The sequence below is a fragment of the Balaenoptera borealis genome, assembly GCF_965194805.1.
Source record: "Balaenoptera borealis genome assembly, chromosome: 3".
Taxonomy (NCBI): Eukaryota; Metazoa; Chordata; class Mammalia; order Artiodactyla; family Balaenopteridae; genus Balaenoptera; species Balaenoptera borealis.
Genome location: NC_138866.1, coordinates 158972283 through 158991468, shown reverse-complemented (window position 1 = coordinate 158991468; position 19186 = coordinate 158972283). Strand labels below are relative to the sequence as shown.

General features: G+C 45.2%; 2 protein-coding genes across 4 annotated transcripts in view; one reads left to right on the top strand and one right to left on the bottom strand.

Moving 5' to 3' along the window:
* LOC309625944 (aldo-keto reductase family 1 member C3-like) overlaps positions 1-4840 on the top strand; it is a 33645-nt gene extending 28805 nt beyond the window's left edge. For all 3 annotated transcript variants that reach the window (XM_082386116.1, XM_082386114.1, XM_082386115.1), the window contains 3 exons: positions 505-670; positions 1260-1342; positions 4597-4840. In XM_082386116.1, coding sequence (XP_082242242.1) covers positions 505-670; positions 1260-1342; positions 4597-4639 — 292 coding nt within the window. In that variant the 3' untranslated portion in view covers positions 4640-4840. The remainder of the gene's footprint in view (positions 1-504; positions 671-1259; positions 1343-4596) is intronic.
* AKR1E2 (aldo-keto reductase family 1 member E2) lies at positions 4647-19089 on the bottom strand. Its single transcript, XM_082386129.1, is given in 9 exon segments — positions 4647-4768; positions 10788-10909; positions 11187-11269; positions 12308-12391; positions 12685-12753; positions 12755-12758; positions 14648-14745; positions 16739-16882; positions 18924-19089. Coding segments are annotated over 8 exon segments (564 nt in total). The 5' UTR covers positions 18963-19089; the 3' UTR covers positions 4647-4768; positions 10788-10866.
* Between the last annotated feature and the right edge of the window lie 97 nt (positions 19090-19186).

Sequence of the window (19186 nt, the reverse complement as noted above, 5' to 3'; positions counted from 1 at the left end):
AAAGAGTGACAAGGTAATTCCAAGCCATGATTCTGACACTTAGCAGTTGCGGGATATGAGACAAGTTACAACTTCTGTAAGTTTTAGTTTCTTTACCTCTTCAAGAGGAATATAGATGTGTACCTTTTAACACTTGAGGACAAAATGGAGACAATTAGTTGAGAGCATTTTTTGAAATAGTAAATTCTTATAAAATTCTTGGTTATTTGTTATGATGGTGGTCATTGGGTCTTACTGTGGACAACAATTTTGTCTTCTTGACTTATTCAATCTTTTACCAAGTTTCTCAGAAATGTTTAAAAGATGAAAAAACTACCCGATTTTCCCTTTCTTTCCCTTGTCCTTCTTCTTTGGATTTACCAAAAGAAGCCAAAGAAATATTGAGACAGCCAGAAGGTAATGAGGAAGATTCTAGAGGATCAACCACCCCTAGCCTGAATGAACTATACCCAAGTAGAACGGATACACAACCTCAGACACATAGCACCTCTGCTTCCCTCCCAGGGTGAAAAAGGACAATCCAGTTCTCCTGCAGGATCCAGTACTCAACACCATTGCTGAAAAGCACAGGCGAACTCCAGCCCAGGTCACCCTGCGCTATCAGCTGCAGAGAGGGGTGGCTGCTCTGGCCAAGAGCTTCAATGAGAAGAGGCTCAAGGAGAACTTCCAGGTACCTGGTAGGGTTTTGGGCAGCAGGGGGCTGACAGAAGCACACCGTTTTCCCCGGGATGGGTTATTTGGGAGGCTCCCAATGTGTATATGGGCAAAGCTTATCTCCCTGTATATTCTATGTGTATATGTGCTATATTTAACTATCCTGTCCTCTAAATCCTACAAGGGAGGAGGCATGGTGGTTGTAAAGAACAGTCGACAGAGGGTCAGGTTTGAGTCTCAATCCTGGTTTTCACTCAACAGTATGGCCCTGAGTAAATCATCCCTTGATTTCTTCAGCTGAAAAAATGAAGGAGTTAGCTGAAGTGAGACCTGGGCTCAAAAATCTCAAGGATTAATTGGCTACCACCACAGCTACTCAATTCAAGTCTCTGAGGGTGACCTGAATTGCTAGTCTCAATGCTTTGAATGGACAAATTCCCATGACTTCTGCCAGGGGATGAACCCCAAGTTCATGACAACTGTCTCATGAAACCTACATAAGTTCCTACATAAATTTGTGTGTGTGTATCTGCATGTGGGGGGCATGTAGGGGCTGCAGTAATTGCCTCCAGGAAATTGAATTGATCTTCTCACATTTCTGACAGGTTTTTGAATTCCAGTTGACCCCAGAGGATATGCAAAGTCTAGATGGCCTAAACAGAAACATGCGCTATTTTGAAGAAGATTCGTAAGTACCCTGTTCCATTGTAGATACTGGGGGAGCAGGATAATGAAGGAATTCCGTTTATTCTAATCCACAAAGGGCAGGGTCTTCTCTTGCCTCTTCTTTTAGGGAAGTGGATGGAAAACATTTTTCCTTCAAGCCCTCATAGCCCTGTTACTCCATGCCCCTCTGTCCTTCCTCTGCTTAAATTCCAGGATCAATCAATACGATGACATCCTTTGCACGTATTTTCAAGTCTCCTCTCTCTTCTTTGTCTTACTCATTGGTCTAAAACCTGGTTACATCCTGCTCTCTCTCTCTCTACTTCATCAGATTTCCCCTCCCCATGAGATTACTCCTAGAGGCATTGGAACATTCCCTCATCTTCAAAAAAGCTCTCTCTCAAACTGATGTCATCTGCAGTTCACCCTGCCATCCCCATTTCTCCTTTTACAGCAAAACTTCTTGAAGAAGTCCATGCTTTCTTCCTTCGTGTCTCTCTCCCCGTTCTCTTCTGAACCCACACAAACCAGGCATTTGCCCTCCTCTCTGCCAAAGCTCCTCTTGTCAAGGTCAGCCATGACCTCCTCTTTGCTTAACCCAGCAGTGATTCTCATCCATCTTATTTTACCTAGTGGGTCACTCCTCCTAGAAACACTTTCTCAGCTTTGCTTTCTTCACTGAAGATCTGGTTTCCCCTTATCCCCCATGCCATTCCTTCTCCTGGTCTTTGCAGGTGTCTCCTCATCAACCTGACCTCTTAACTGTAGAGTGACCTAAGGCTCAATCCTTGGACGTCTTCTCTTTTCTATCCACATCCTCATCCTTGGTACTTCATCTAGTCCCGTGCTCTAAACACTGGGTAAATATACATTCCCCCAAATTATATCCAGCCCAGACCTAGGCCCTGGATCAAGACTTGTATATCCATTTGCTCTACTCCACTCAAACTTATCAAGTCTACACTTGAGCTCATGATGGTACCTGCACCCACCCCACCCCCCCAAACCCCACATACCTCACATGCTTGTATCAGAATCTTCCTGATCAACTAACTGGCTGCTATTTGCTCTCTCTGCTTCTGTACTTTGTCTCTGCCCGTACTCACCACAGTGAATGAGGTAAAAATGTAGGTCTGTATATGTTAATCCCAAACTCCTAATATCCCTCCCCCAACACCTTTCCCCTTTGGTAACCATAAGTTTGTTTTCTACGTCTGTAAGTCTGTTTCTGTTTTGTAAATAAGTTCATTTGTGTCATTCTTTTTAGATTCCACATATAAGTGATATCATATGATATTTATCTTTCTGTCTGACTTATTTAACATATACACGCTACTACATATAAAATGTATAGCACAGGGAACTCTATATTCAATATTCTGTAATAACCTATATGGGAAAAGAATCTGAAAAAGAATGGATATATGTATATGTATAACTGAATCACTTTGCTGCACACCTGAAACTAACACAACATTGTAAATAAACTATACTCCAATATAAAATAAAAATTTAAATCAAAAAAAAATAAAAACACTATTTTCTGAAAAGAAAAACCCACAAAAAACAAACAAAAAAAATAGTAGGTCTGATGGGGAAGTCCTCTTCTCGGTATCTGGTGGCTTGCCTTCTCACTCAGAGCAAAGGCCAGAGTCCTCACAAAATCTACAAAGGCCAGCAGGACATGGTCTCCCCATGCCTCTGCCTCCAAGTCCTGCTGTTCTGCCCCTTCTGACTCCAGTGCAGCCCAATGGCCTCCTTGCTGTCCCCCACATGTGTCAGGCCCATCTTGGGGCCTTTGCACTGTCTGTTCCCTCTGACCAGAATGCTCTTTCTCCAAATACCTGGATGGTCACTCCTTCACCACTGTCAGTCTTAACTCAGATGGCACCTCTGTGACACCTTCTCTGTCACTTTATCTAAAAACGCAGCCCTGTACAGCCCTTCCTTCCCCTCGATCCTGCTCCATTTTTCTCTTGGCCCACCTCCCTAATTAACATACCGTGTGGTTTGCTAACCTATTCTGTTTACTTTCTGTTTACCACAGAACGCTAGATTCGTAGGGAAGGATTTTTAAAAAACTGCCCTCTCTCTGAGTAATTAGTAAATGTTTGTTGAATGAATAATATAAGAAAATGATAGGGAAAAGTAAGGGACAGTGAAGAAGCAGGTAGTAATTTTTAACAATTAATATCAGTCATTTTAATCAACAATAATTATCCAGTGGTTTAGCACTGCCTACCTCAAAAATGATTACAGTAAGTCCCCTACATACGAATAAGTCCCTTTCCGAGAGTGCATTCGTAAGTCCAACAAGGTTAGCCTAGGTACCCAATTAACACAATCGGCTATATAGTACTGCACTGTAATAGGTTTATAATACTTTTCACACAAACATACATAACAAATAAACACAAAAAATAAAGAAAACATTTTTAATCTTACAGTACAGTACCTTGAAAAGTATGGTAGTACAGTACAACATCTGGCATCCAGGGACTGGCATCGAGTGAACGGGCAAGAAGAGTTACTGCCTGCAGGAGGGAGAGGAGGTGGGAGATGGTAGAGCTGAAGGATCGTCAGCAGTAGGAGACAGCGGGCAAGCTGCAATTTCACTCATGCCTGATGTTGATGGAACGCATGTTCACAACTTTGAAAGTTTGCAACTTGAAGGTTCGCATATAGGGGACTTACTGTACTTCATATATACAAAGACAGTTCACTTCCCTTGCTAAAAATGGAAACCCCTGTTGAAGTGGCTTATATTATAATCACTCTATCTCTAGATCTAATATATAATTTTTCACCCAGCAAAGTCATAGGTAAATTAATTCTGAGTGCTTGCAAGAAATTGAACAACAGTGATATTCTTGTCACCTTCCTCATCATCACCTTGAAATATTTGTTAACTTAAGGTATTAAACCAGATTGGCACTGTTTTAAAAGAGGAAGAATTTATTTCTGCCCTCTTGGGAGTTTATAATATCAACACAAATAGTTTATCTCCTTAAGTTGTAGAATAATATACCTAAAAAATGGAATATATTGGTTTATTTTTGTGTGTGTGCCCAAGTGCATGTAAGCATATTTATTTTCCACAATGTGTTTGTTACATTGTAATACAATTGTATATGGTTGTTATAAAACTCGTTGGGTTTGTACTTGTCCAAAAAAGAAAACTACATTAATTCTCATGCTTAAGCCAGTTTAAAAGAAACCTTTCTTTACCCAGCCCAGAAACAGTTACTTGACTAAGACTCTCCCTTTACCTTTTAGACTGTCTCATCATCCAAATTATCCATTTCATGATGAATATTAACAGCAGTGTCTGTGGTTGCTCCAGAGTTCTTGGTTTTGGGTTGATGATTGGAGGACATCTCAAGGATGAGAACGTACCTGCTTCATTCCATGTCACTTAGCCTGATCAGTCCTGATATGGCCGGGGTCCCTGGGGCAGGAAATAAAAATCTCTAAACCCAGTCCTTTTCCCCCAAAGTAAATAAAGATACATTTCAAACAATCCAACCTACTGCTGCTTTGGCTTTGTTGGTTTATCTGTTTTGTTTTGTTTTGTTTCCCTGTGTAACTGAGGTTGAAATGCTATCATCCCTGGAAGTGATCATAGGAGATATGGATCCCCCAGAAAAAGCTAACCATAGCATATTTTCCAAATTTTCGAAGTCTGGCTTTTCACCTGTCTGTAGTTCTTGTGTGTTTTTTCCCCTTTTGTTCTGTGAATTTGCCACACTATATAATTTTATGAGACCTTTTAAAGGGATCTAAAACTTAATGAATACACAATACCCCAAATGTCCAGATTTCAATTAAAAATTACTCATTATATCTAAAACAAGGCATCAAATTGAATTTAAAAAGACAAGCTACAGATACCTACACCAAGATGACTGAGTATTAGAATTATCTGACCAAGATTTTAAAGCAGCCATCATGAAAATGTTTCAACAAGCCATTACAAACATACTGGGGACAAATGAAAAAGTAAAAAGTTTCAACAAGGAAATAGAGTGTCCTAGCAAAGAAATAGAAGACATAAAGAAAAACCAAATGGTAATTTTAGAACTGAAAAATACAATAATAAAAATTGAAAACTCAGTGGATAACCTCAGTAGATTTGAAGGAACAGAGGAAATAATCAGTGTGCTGGAAGATAAAGCGATATCAATTACCCAGTGGGAACAAGAGAGAGAAAGTAGGTTTTTTTAAAAAATAGGAACAGGGCCTTGGGGACCTGTGGAACAATAACAAAAGATCTAACATGCATGTGATCGGAGTGGGGAAAATAGGGAGATGTTTGTCAAAGGGTACCAAATTTCAGTTATGAGATGAGCAAGTTCTGAGGTTCTCATGTACAGAATGCTGATTGTAGTTAAAAACACTGTAGTGTATAATTGAATTTGCTTAGAGAATAGATCTTAAGGGTTCCCACCAAAACAAAAACAAAAAAAGGAATCTGACAGTTGATGGATATGTTAATTACCTTGATTTCGTGTGGGGATCATTTCACCATGTATATGCATATCAGATCATCACTATAATTTTTTTTTTTTTTTTTAAGATTTATTGATCGATTGATTGATTGATTACTATGTTGGGTCTTCGTTTCTGTGCTAGGGCTTTCTCTAGTTGTGGCAAGCGGGGGCCACTCTTCATCGCAGTGCGCGGGCCTCTCACTATCGCAGCCTCTCTTGTTGCGGAGCACAGGCTCCAGACGCGCAGGCTCAGTAGTTGCGGCACACGGGCCTAGTTGCTCCGCGGCATGTGGGATCTTCCCAGACCAGGGCTCGAACCCGTGTCCCCTGCATTGGCAGGCAGATTCTCAACCACTGCGCCACCAGGGAAGCCCACTATCTATAATTTTAATTGTCAATTATACAACATTAAAGCTGGGGAAAAAAAAAGGAAAGGGTGATGAATCTCATCCAATGTCCTTTCATGGAATCAACCGATAGAGTTGACAATGAGGATAGTACTTTTAGTTTATAACTATTCTAATTTAAAAAATTGATTTTTATATTTATGGCACTAGTATCTACTACTTACTCTGTTAGAGTAAATCTTAAGCCTTCTCACCACACACAAAAAAGGGAGTTATGTGATGTGACGGGAGTTAACTAACTTGATTGTGGGAATCATTTCACAATGTGCACGTGTATCAGATCATTACGCTGCACACTTAAAACACATACAGTTTATTTGTCAATTACACCTCAAGAAAGCTGGAAAATTAAAGGAGAGAGTGGGGCAGAAGAGAGGGGGGAACAGTTAGAAAAGGGATGCCCATGGTGATGGAGAAGTTCTGTGTCCTAACCATGGCCACGATTCATGAAACACATAGGTGAAAAAATTGCACAGAACTAAATGCACACCCAGCACAAATTTGGGAAAATCTGAATAAGCTCAGTGGGTTGTATCGTTGTCGATATCCTGGTCGTGACATGGGGCTCTCATCTTGCAAGATGGTAACGTTGGGGGGAGCTGAGCAGAGGGGACACGAGATTTCTCTGTACTATTTCTTTCAACTGCATGTGAATTTACAGTTCTCACAAAATAAAATTTACTGTAAAAAGAGCAACTAGAAAACTGTCACCAGCTCCACACCCCCTCCTCCCTTTTGGATTCCTTTCTAATCAAAAGAATTTGGATGTGGTGCTAGCCTTAGGCACTCTCACCATTTACTGTGTAATCCAAAGATAAAATTCTGCCCAGAGCACAGACTGGAGGAAGTGGGAATAAAAACAGGAGTCTGGATGGTGAAAACCAGTGGCTGGATCCATACACACCCGTTCTATGAAAATGAACGTTGGAAACTCCATGCCAGTCCTGGGATTTGGCAGTGCTATTACCAAATGGTAAGATTATTGAGAATTGGGGGTCATGAGGTCAAAAAGACCAGATGAACCCCAGGGGAGAAAAACACTTTCCGGAAAGTGTTTTTAAATTCAAATTTTAATCTGCCCCTGAGGCAGGAGACAGATGGGTCCTCAGGGCAAATGGTTTGAGTTCGTTCCTTGTCCGGATACTCCTAGACAGGAATAACAGGCTGGGCCGTGCTCAGATAGAAGATAAGAGACCACTTATCCTTCATTCGCCAAGTCCGGAGACCTCCCCGACTACACATGCGCAGAAAGGCTCCTTGGAGGTCAAAAGGGGAGTAATGCTAAGTGATGACAACTAATGCTCACTACCCATAGGCCTCTCCAGTAGACTCCATCTTGGCTAAGAGATGCTTGTGCACACATGAGAAAATCCTGAGATACACCAAATATGGACTTTGAACAAGGCAAATCAAAATGACTGGTCAAAACTACAATGAGGGGGCTTCCCTGGTGGCGCAGTGGTTAAGAATCCGCCTGCCAGTGCAGGGGACACGGGTTTGAGCCCTGGTACAGGGAGGTCCCACATGCCTCGGAGCAACTAAGCTTGTGCGCCACAACTACTGAGCCTGCGCTCTAGAGCCCGTGAGCCACAACTACTGAGCCCATGTGCCACAACTACTGAAGCCCGCGTGCCTACAGCCCATACTCCGCAACAAGGGTAGCAACTGCAATGAGAAGCCCGCGCACCACAGCGAAGAGTAGCCCCTGCTCACTGCAACTAGAGAAAGCCCGTGTGCAGCAACGAAGACCCAATGCAGCCAAAAATAAATAAATAAATAAAATGTATTAAAAAAAAAACAAACTACGATGAGGTATCACCTCACGCCAGTTAGAATGGGCATCATCAGAAAATCTACAAACAACAAATGCTGGAGAGGGTGTAGAGAAAAGGGAACTCTCTTGCACTGTTAGTGGGAATGTAAATTGATACAGCCACTATGGAGAACAGTATGGAGGTTCCTTAGAAACCTAAAAATAGAATTACCATATGACCCAGCAATCCCACTACTGGGCATATACCCAGAGAAAATCATAATTCAAAAAGACACATGCACCCCAATGTTCATTGCAGCTCTATTTACAATAGCCAGGTCATGGAAGCAACCTAAATGCTCATCGACAGACGAATGGATAAAGAAGATTTGGTACATATATACAATGGAATATAACTCAGCCATAAAAAGGAATGAAATTGGGTCATTTGTAGAGACGTGGATGGATCTAGAGACTGTCATACAGAGTGAAGTCAGAAAGAGAAAAACAAATATCGTACATTAATGCATCTATGTGGAACCTAGAAAAATGGTACAGATGAACCAGTTTGCAGCACATAAATAGAGACACAGATGTAGAGAACAAATGTATGGACACCAACGGGGGAAAGTGGCGGGGGGTTGGTGGTGGTGGGATGAATTGGGAGATTGGGATTTACATATATACACTAACAGGTATAAAATAGATAATAAGAACTTGCCGTATAAAAAATAAATAAAATAAAATTAGAAAAAAAAAAGATTGGTCAAAGGAAACCCGTAAGAAATGCCCCATAAAAGTGATTCAAACTGCCATTAGGGTGCGACTCTCTGAGTCCGCCCATGTGTCTATCCACATGTACTTTTTTCTCCTAATAAATACCTTACTTGTTTCACTACTTTCCGTCTTTGTGGGAATTCTTTTTCTGCAAATCCGTAGGGCCAGGGTTCTGTCACTGACCACTGGTCTAGTGGCTAGGATTTGGTGCTTTCACTGCCTCGACCCAACCTCAATCACTGGCAGGGAACTGAAACCCTGTTTCAAGCCACTGCAAGCTGAGGCCAGCCGAGATCACCTCCACAATTGCAAATGATTAACCATAAATACAACTTTTCTTTAGCAACATACATACTCTAACTTGAGAATATGGGGAAGGGAATACTCTTTTTTCCTAAACTTCAAGGCTTAAAAGCTCAAATGCTATCATTTAATATTCACATTTTTAAAGACTTTGAAATGTAATACCAAATTGCTTCCAGGAGATCTATATAAATTTATAGTCCTACCAAAATTTACTGAAAGTGCTATTTTTCAAAAAAACTTCCCATGTATTGGAGGTTTGTTTTTTGTCTGTTGTTTTATTTTGAGTGGGGAAACTGGAAAGTCACTGTCAATTCAATTTTTATTTCTATTATTACTTTGCTCATTGGCTTTTGGAGATTCAAATCCTAGCTTCGACCTTTACAACTAAGTAATTTTTGGAAATTACTCGACCTCCATGTGCCTATCTTCTTAAAGGGTACTTGTCACGTAGGGGCATTCTGTGGATTAAATGCCTAGTACATGGTAATTAATCAATAACTGTTAGTTACTGTGTTCCTCCAATATCATCTTTTTAAAATTGGGAATTTATCATTTTCTTGTATATAAGAACTGTTTTATAGTTTCATTATTTTTGTTTTATCTCTTAGACAGGTTGGAAATATTTTTTCCCAGGCTATAGGAAACCCCTCCCCTCTGGCTGCATGTTAGAATCAACGGGCCGCGGGTGGGGTGAGAGCTGGGGGGGGAGTGGGGGCATGGGGGGGTGCATGCTGTTAAAAGACACCAGCTGCTGAGCACACCGTTTTGTTGTCTGAAGGTAAGGATTTTGCTTTAAAACCATCTGAGGGGATTGGCATGGAACAGACGAGCAGAGATAAAGCAGGACGGGCCAAGGACTGATAACTGCTGAAGCTCAGTGATGGGGGTGGAGGTTTGTTATGCTGTAGACCATTAAATATTTCCATAACACAATTTTTTTTTAATGTGAAAGGCAAATCATTCATGAGCCATCAAATATCCTTGTTTGAGAGTACAGTCGGCACAGCAGGTCTTGTAAGAACCCCATCACACTGTGTGTTCCAGGGGTTCTTAAGACTTGAATGGGTTCTCGGTGGTGATAAATGGAATATTTATAAATGGAATGGAATATTTATAATATTTACAAATGGAATATTTCCTGTCATATCAATTAACAAATGATGTCACAGTCATCAACAATTGCAGCCCTCAACGTGAGCCAGTGAGCCCTAAGGCAACTCAGGGCTGAAAAGAATACCTGCCATCTAGCAGCCATCAGACTGCAGCCACTTCCTGCGGTGAGCCCTGAGGAAACTCAGGAGGTGAAAATACAGGATACAGGCCCCAGATAGCTGAGATGCATATCAAAGGAATGATTTCGGTGAGCCCAGACTCTTGCATCTTTCCATACATAGAAAAGCGCTAAATTCCTTAACTTGAGATATCTGGTTTTCTTTAATTAATAATAATCTTTTGACGTTTAGACCACCTGCCCGTTGTTGCAAAACTCCTATATATTCTGGCTCTCCCATCGCCCCTTGGAGCAGTTTCTCAGAGCTATCTGAAATGCCGTCTCCCAGGCTGCAGTCTTCATTTTGCCCCAAATAAAACTTAACTTGTGACTCTCACGTTGTGCTTTTTTTTTAAGTCAACAGTGGAGAGCGATCACCGCTCTCACGAAGCTTCCTCCTTCAGGCACAGACCACTCAGTTCCTTGGATTTCTCAGGGAACTTCCGTTGCAGGCAGGAACTCACCCAAATCCAACCGCGTCCCAGCATCCCTGACCAGAGCTGCCTGTGCCTCGGCGAGGATTTGTCCCGGCCAAGGAGGGCCTCAGTACTCTGCTTTGAAGGGATAGTCCTTGTGGTTTTCAGTTCTGAAAAACAGAAAAACAAATCAAAAATAGAAGCAGAGAATGATTATTATTTTTAAGAGAAACATTCAAAAGATACAGTTACGTATTTTTAAACTCCCTAGTGTACTGAATTAGTTTTATGATTCACCTCCAAAGTGGCCCATCCTCAGACAGGAGAGAATTATGAGAAAGCTTAATTAACTCCACATGTACATAATAAACGCCTATGCAGGAAGCAATCATGCAATCCGGACATCGCTCTCTGTACTTGGGAAGGAGATAAAGCAGCCGTATTTACATGGGGAATGTAGACAAATGGAGATTCCTGTCCGGGTGGAGGAGGTCAGTCATATCCTGTTCTGATAATTCAAAATCGAACACCTGGAACCAAAAGGAAACATTCATAGGAAATTTAGTTCAGTGGACATTTAGTTGAGCTACGTTAGCTGCAACACCTGTGGGGACGGGACTTTCTGTGACACCTGGACCAAAAGGCACGTGGGCCCTGACCATCCCGGCCGGCTTAGCCTTGGCTGTTTAGGAATCCTTGGGAAGACAGGTGTGTGCTGCATTCGGCCTATAGTTGTAAGGGACGTTCCAGAAAAGAATTTTTCCCAACATGCAAAGACACACACACACACACACACACACGCACACACACACACAATCCCAAGAAACAAAAACCAAAAACATTTCTTCTACACTTGGTGAGGGAGACCCTTGGTCCCCGGGACCGCTGATGCTCACAGTATCCACATACGGTGTAATTTTTGTTTCTGTTCCTTCTAAAGCAGTATTCTGAGCTGCCCTCCCCCCTTCTGCCCCTAACACACTTGCGGACTACGACCCTCACCCACAGTAAGAGCCGTCCACCCCGGACAGCCATCTCCGAAGCCGTAGCTGAGGAGCTGGGGGCAGGGGTGCGCAGAGTGAGGGGAGGGGACGCATGGCCCAGCCTCTACCCGCAGGGGGCCCTCTGCCCGAAGTCTAGCAGAAATCAGGAATCAGTGACAACTGGAGTTCTGCCTGGAGGGAGAACTGGGGCCAGGGGTCGTCTGGGTTAAGAGGAAAGAGTGGACAGCTCGGGGAGGGCCCGAGTCATCAGGGCTGGGGCAGCCTGGGTGCAGCGTCGCTGGGTGGCACTGGGGTGAGGGGCGGGCGTCTGGCTGGGCGGGCATCCCCAAGAGAGCTCTGGCCACACCCCTGCCCACTCAGCCCCTCTCCCCACCCCATTCAATCACATGTGCCAGCTCCCAGGCTGGGAAGGGCCAGTCTCTGCACCTGAGGCCTCATCCTGCCCCTGGTGTCAAAGCCGCAGGGGACAGGGATACTGGCTCCGGCGCTCAGCACACCTCCTGCCCCAAGCTAGCGGGTGATGACAAACCCTCCGACGCCGATTCGAAAGGAGGAAACGCTTTCTTGGATATTCTCAAGAATCCGCTTTGGGTTGACGGATTTGGGAATCACTATCACATTCCTCTGGATCTGAAATCGGATCAAAATCTGCAGGGGAAAAAAAAGTCTAATATCAGATACAGGGCCTCATCGGAGTCAGAGCTCAGTACTTTCCCTGACGGTTCATACTATATCGTGCAGTAAAAGTCCAAAAGCCAGGGGCAGCAGGAGCTTTTACTACAAGTGCTTTCATTCTAAGTCCTTTAGAAACCAAACTGGCATCTTCTGAGCAGCCCTAGCAGGAGAAGCTTGGGGGACCTGCAGATGGCTTAAGGAGAACTAACGTGTCCGATCCCCAAACAAGGGGACATCGGAGCAAGGACGCAGCGGCCCCAACCTACCTGAGCTGCAGACTTCTTGTGCTTCTGAGAGATCATATGGATCACAGGGTCTTCCATCAGGTGCACCCCCCTCACTGGGGAGAAGAGCACAGGGGCCACGGGATCAAATGAGTACGCTTCCTTCTTTAGGAAAACACCAAACTTTCTCCAAATGCAAAATCTAGATGTATTTTTTGTCTGGTCACGATACTTGCTCAGCATAGGAAACTTAAATGATGCAGAACAGCTGTCACCCAAATACCACCATCTTAGAGAAACCACTGTTGACATTTCAGTGGAGACAGCTGGACACATTGCTTTTCGCGTATATTGGGTGCTTTTTCTCAAGAACCAGGCAGCAACATCAGAGCGTATGAGGCAGTGGGTCTCTGTGCTTTGCCCCTCTGACATTTAAAGGCTCTCTGACCTCTCTGACCTGTATTGTAGGACATAGAATAGTGTACCATTGATAAATAATTGTTGTTGATGATGATGATTTCAGACAGGTTCACCTCAAACACCAAGAAAAAGTTGAGATTGTGAACCTTCAGTGTAGAGAGTTTGAAGACGGTGACTGAGTTCTGTCCCTCCACCTCTGCCCAGCAGAGGACAGGCCCTCGTCACCCTGGAGAGCCATCTCCCAGGGAACATTATTTAAGCAGTTACTAGGTTTCAAGCACTGCGCTAGAAACAGCCACCACAGTCTACTGAGGGGAGCAGACGGAGTCCGTTTCATCTGGCCGTGGGCCCAGGGTTCCAGCTGGCTCCCCTGCCGTGGAGGGCTCTCCCCACCTGCTCCCCCAAGGGCTCCACTGCCCGGGTTCAGCTGTGGAATACAACCCGGCCTTCTAGGAACTCCCCTGCTGCTGCCAAGTTCAAACACATGTGCCCCATTTCAAGTGGGAAACACACAGGTAATAACAGTGCCACCATTTCAGCCTCCGCTGGACCCCTGACATGTCCCAGGCACCGAGCGAGGGGCTGGGCAGAGTTGCGAGTTAGATGCAGTGCTTGCCCTCGGTGAGCTCTGACAAGTGGAGAGAGTGAGGAGAAAATAGGGACAAGAGAGTGTGACAAGGGCTGCGGACCAAACATGAATAAGGGGAGTCAGGAGGGCTTCCTGGAGGAGGTGTTGCTGAATTGAGCCTTATGTTAGAAATTGGAGTTAACCAGATTGCAAAAAAAGATGATAAGGTGAAGAGAACAACATATATAAAGGCACAGAGACTAGAAAGAACATGTTCTGTTCCAGGAACCCACGGAGTTTCAAGTGATTAGTGCAGAGAGTGTTTGCAGGAAGAAATGACGCCAGAAATAGGCAGAGGCCAGATCAGCCAGGACTCGCAGGCCACGCCAACAATTGAAGGAGTTTTAAGCAAGAAAGTGACCTGGTCAAATTGGGGTGCCTCCCTCAGTCTGGCAGGAGTTCAGAGGCTGATCCCCTAACCCGAGAGTTATCACTTGACTAAGGCAAACAGTGAGAGCAGAGAGCAAGAGACCGACTCCAGGTTCTCTGGAAGAATGATCAGTGGATCTTGCTGATGGATTGGATTGGGGGAATCGGAAAGGGGTGATGTCTAGGAGTCTGGTCTGGGTGGCTGAGTGGGTGGAGGCCTGTTGGTTCATGTAGGGCAGGGCAGGTTCTGGGGAAGATGGCATGTGGCGTTTGGCTCCTATGGAGATGGAGGTGTCCGTGAACCATGTCTGTGAACCGTCCCGTCAAGAGGCCCAGGAGAGGACGAGATGCACTGGTCCAGAGCTCTGCAAAGTGCTCGCTTTCAGCTGGGGCAGCCCCTCAAAGCAGCCCCTCCCCCAGCCGGAGGGCCTAGGGAGCTGACAGCCCCCTACCCCTTGCAGGTGCCTGTGGGCCCTCCACACCCCGCCCAGGCCTTCGTTAAACCCTCCGCTAACTCCCCACATTAAACTGGAGGGCGAAGCTATTTCCTGCTTGGGTCTGGACTCAGGACCACTGGCACATCCCTACCTGGAGCCCCCGAGGGGCCGGTAAGCAGTCATGGACACATTTCTCCATTGGCAAAAACTGATCAGGTTCTTCTGAGTCAGGTATGGGTGGCACTCGATCTACAAAGAAAATCACAGCTTACCAGGGAAAACAGTCCACCAGAAAAGGGGTCCTACATGCCTGTCTTGACTCTGTCACTGATGAGCTAGGTGACGCACCTTGAGGGTCTACAGCTGTGAAGTGGAAAGACTAGACTGTGATCCCCGAGACGCCAGCCCGCTGTGAATACCTGTGTCAGAAGCGCTCGAGCCTCACCTGCTGAGTCAGGCCCCCCTCATCACTTTAGGTAAAAACCACGGCCTCCCACTCCCTCTGTGTGTGTGTATCATTACCTGACGTCTTATATGTTGTATTTTCTGCTATCGTCTGTCTGTTGCCACTAGGATGTAAGCTCCACGAAGGCAGGGATTTTGGTACAATTTTGTTTTGTTCACAGACATCTCCTGAACATCTAGAATAAGCTGGGCATACCGAAGGTGCTCAATAAATATCTGCTGAGTGGATGAGTGAAGCTCACAAGGGACAGACACACGCCCCAGCGGCCCCAGTGGACGTTCTGAGAAGCTCGAGAGGAGATCCCTGTCCCCTCCACACTCTGAATTCTCGAACGATCCAGGTCATAAGTGACCGGATGGAGACTCGTTTCAGCGAATCAGGGGGAACCAGGAACGTGCTGGGTGCAGCCATCAGGAGAGACCCTGAAGGAGAAGCATTCCTGGGGGGTCCACAACCCTACTTAGGAAACACACCCTCCAGCTTCCCGAACTGGACGACGTTCTGTTTCTGCTCTGGTGCTGGGTGCTTGCGAGGGCTCACTGGTGGAAACGCCGTGGGCTTTGCCCTTCAAGACCCCACGTGCATCTCTGTATCTGTTACACTTCAGTTAAAAAGTTTACTCATAGAAAAGAAAGGACACGATGCTCTATTCTTTATACCCCCAGATGGGAGACTACCCGAGTGCCCATCAAGTACAGAATGGACAACTGCTCTGCGGTGTGTTCCCACGTGGAGCATCACGTAGGAACAGTGAGAAGAACAGTGACCCGCGGTCACACGTGGGTGTGGAGGATCTAACAGGTGCAACGCTGAGTGAAGGACCAGGACACAAACGAGCATGGAACGTACCATGTTATCCATATAAAGCTCTAAAGCTACTCAATGCTGTTGGAAATCTGAAGAGTGGCTGCCCTTTCTGAAGGAGGGGGGGACACGAAAGGAGCACAGTTGGGGGCCTCTGGGGGGGCTGGTCATGTTTGTTTCCTGATCCACATGCTGGTCAGAGCTGGGCTCAGCTTATGAGACTGTATCAAGCTCTATTCTTACGTGTGCACTTTTTTGTATGTACCTAACACTTCAACAAAAAGTTTAAAATAAAGTGCTTAAAGGGAGTTCTTTAATTCTCCACCATCCGGGTCTACCCCCAGCACTTCCCACAGGGCCTGCCTCCTAATTGTCCTTCACAAGCCTTTCTCTGTCCCGTCCTGGCCTGCGTCCTAGTTCAGGCCGTCATCACCCCCGTCTCTACGGCTGTTACTGTCGCCTGTCTCCTGCCTCCTGTTCAAACACGTGCTTCTTTCAGCGGCTACAATCACCTCGACACAACACAAGTCTCTCTTACATAGAATACAAGCTCCCTACCTCAAAGCCTTCAGCGGTGCTCCTTTGTCTAAGGGGAAAAGAATAAGCTCCTCAAACGGCATCCAGACTTCCACCGTCTGGCCCATCCGTTTCCCCAGCCTCGCGTCTCTCTGCTGCTTAACATTTTTCGATGTATGAACGTCAAGCTTCTTATGGGCCCCTGTACCCTGCGCTGTCCCATACGCCGTACCTTTGCTCAAGAGGTCTCCTCTGCCTGTCACGCTGTCCCCGACCCCTTGACCGCACCACTCCCAGCATCTGCACGAAGCTGCAGAAGTCCTGTCCCGTCTGGTTCAAGGTGGAGTCATCAGCTCCCGTGAGGAGACCGGAAAACCCCCCCTGTTCTGCTCCCCCCATCTCGTGGCCCAGCCGTGAGCTGCCTGCACCCCGCTCTCTCTGCCAGGGAAGGCCTACCTTGCTGACAATAAACAGGTCCTTCCGCCTCACCATGCCCTCCTTGACCTTGCACTGGATCCCCACTCCAACCTCATTCTCGTTGTGGTACAAGCCCGCGTCTATCGCCACTTTGACCGCCTCCGTCACTTCCCCTGGGGCCGCCTGCAAAACGAGGAACAGAAGTAAGCCACCCACATTCAGGAGAGGCCAACCCTAATTCCCCCTTTGCACTCTAGAATGCACAACCAATGATCCGTAAAAAATGAAGTTACTGAATTGGTACTCCTATCCCTTCGTCCTAAAATTTGGGAATGTCAGAGTCAGAAAGGATTTATAGTTAATCTAAGTTCAAATTCCTTTACTTATTTGTGGAAAACGCTTTAGGTATTTTTAGTGTTTGCAAATAACTGAGCTAGAGGCCGTGCTTCCAGAATGGAACACAGGAATAAATAAATTTAGGATGCATAAAGATGACAGGTGAGCTGCAAGGAGGTACAGGCTCACCCTCTACCCACAAAGACTATCAGCCCAAGTGTGAAGGTAGACATGTGCACACAAAGATAATCCATCACACAGAGCATCTGCCAGACCCAAAGGAACGAGATGGACTCTATCAGGAATGCGGAAGTTCAGAAAAGAAAACGCTCACTGTGAATGGGGGGGGTTGTTCTAGCAGGCAAGGGGCCTGGAACCAGGGGAAGAGGCCTGGGACGGCTCACAGGACCATTAAACCCAATGTTCCCAAAGGGCTTCACAGCTCACAAGGCGCTTTCTCACTTGAACTTGACATCACTCCACGAGATGCATTAGTATAATGATCTTCATTTGACGAGAACACATTCAGAGTGGCTGGGAGCTAATGAACTAAGTGTCCACCTCAAAGTTAGAAGAACCACTTATGAAAATAAGATTGAATATCAAAAATCGATAAAGAAGATCAACAAAGCCAGTGGTCAGTTCTTTGAAAAATCTTAATAAACTAGACAAACTTTTTTGTTGTTGTCCTTTTTTTTTTTTTTGGCTGCGCTGCACAGCATGTGGGATCTTAGTTCCCCAACCAGGGATTGAACCCGGGCCCCCAGCAGTGGGAGCGTGGAGTCCTAACCACTGGGCCACCAGGGAATGCCCTAAAGTAGACAAACTTTCGACAAGACTGAAGAGACCCATTTTTAAAAAAATGACATGAAAGAAGAGCAGTACATATAGATAAAAATAGAGATTTAAAATCTAAGAAACTATTATCAATGACTAGAAGCCGACAATTTGGAAAAATGAAATAAAATGGAAAAATTCCTAGAAAAACTTAACTCAATAAGAAATAAAGCTCAATTGTCCTATAGTTATTTTTAAAATGAAGCAATTAAAAACAGCACACACATAGTTCTACAAAATTTTCAAGTCAGAATTCATCCCACTTTAAAACAAAATCTTTCCGACAAGAGGTAAAGAGGAAATAATTCCAACTCATTCTACCAAACCACAATGAATTAAACTACGTCCCTGGCCTCTACGAGTTAAGTTGATAGAAGAAATAATTTAAATAATATTTTGATGAGCAAGGGTAGATCATTCGAATTCCTACTCATCCAATAACTTCCTATGTGACTTCTTAAATGAATATCTTTTTACCAAAGACTAAGTTTTAAAAGAAAGCAAATTTGAAAGGCTATTTAGTTAGTCCTATGTCTAAATCACTGACAGGAATTACAAAGTCCGAAGTAGAGAAAGGTCCAAAGTACTTCCACTATCAGGTTTTTACACGGGGAAGAAGACAAAGTTTCATTGTTTCTTTTTAAAACCAAGTTGGCAATGACAGCATTTCCTTGTCTCTTTGATACAGACATTTCCCCATCTTCCGGTTGGCTGCTGCTCTGATCTGTGAGGTGACTGCCAATCTTCCCGCCCTTATCTAAGCATGACCACCTTTTCTTCTGGGCTTTTCCAGACGTTATTTCTGAATAATTATGATTGGGACTCAATATGAATAAGGACAACCTCCATTTTCAGAAAACCTGATATCTAAATATTCCATCTTTCAAACACAGGAGGAGCCCCGCGGCAGGTGCGGGCGATCAGCTGGGCCTGAGGAGGCTGCGGCAGGTGTCCCGGGGGTGTCCCCGCGGGTGTCCAGGTAGGTGGCCCCTCCACGTCAAGGAGCGCCGAGGAAAGGCGCCGCCCCTCCCCGACCACGGGGCCACCTCACCTTCCAGGTGCCCAGGCCCACGACAGGTATCTTCTCCATGCTTCAGATCACCTCTGCAGCTGCCGCGCGGCTCCGAGGGACGCCACCGTAATGGGTGCCCGGATTCGCTGGCGGCACCGTGGTGGACACTTCGATTGGCCGGCGGCACCGATGGTGGACACCCTGATTGGCTGGCGACGCGGCCGGTTAGCCAGAAGCGCTCGCGGGCAGTGGACACGCCCACATGGGCGGAGACCGAAGGTAGGGCGTTGGGGAGAGGATGT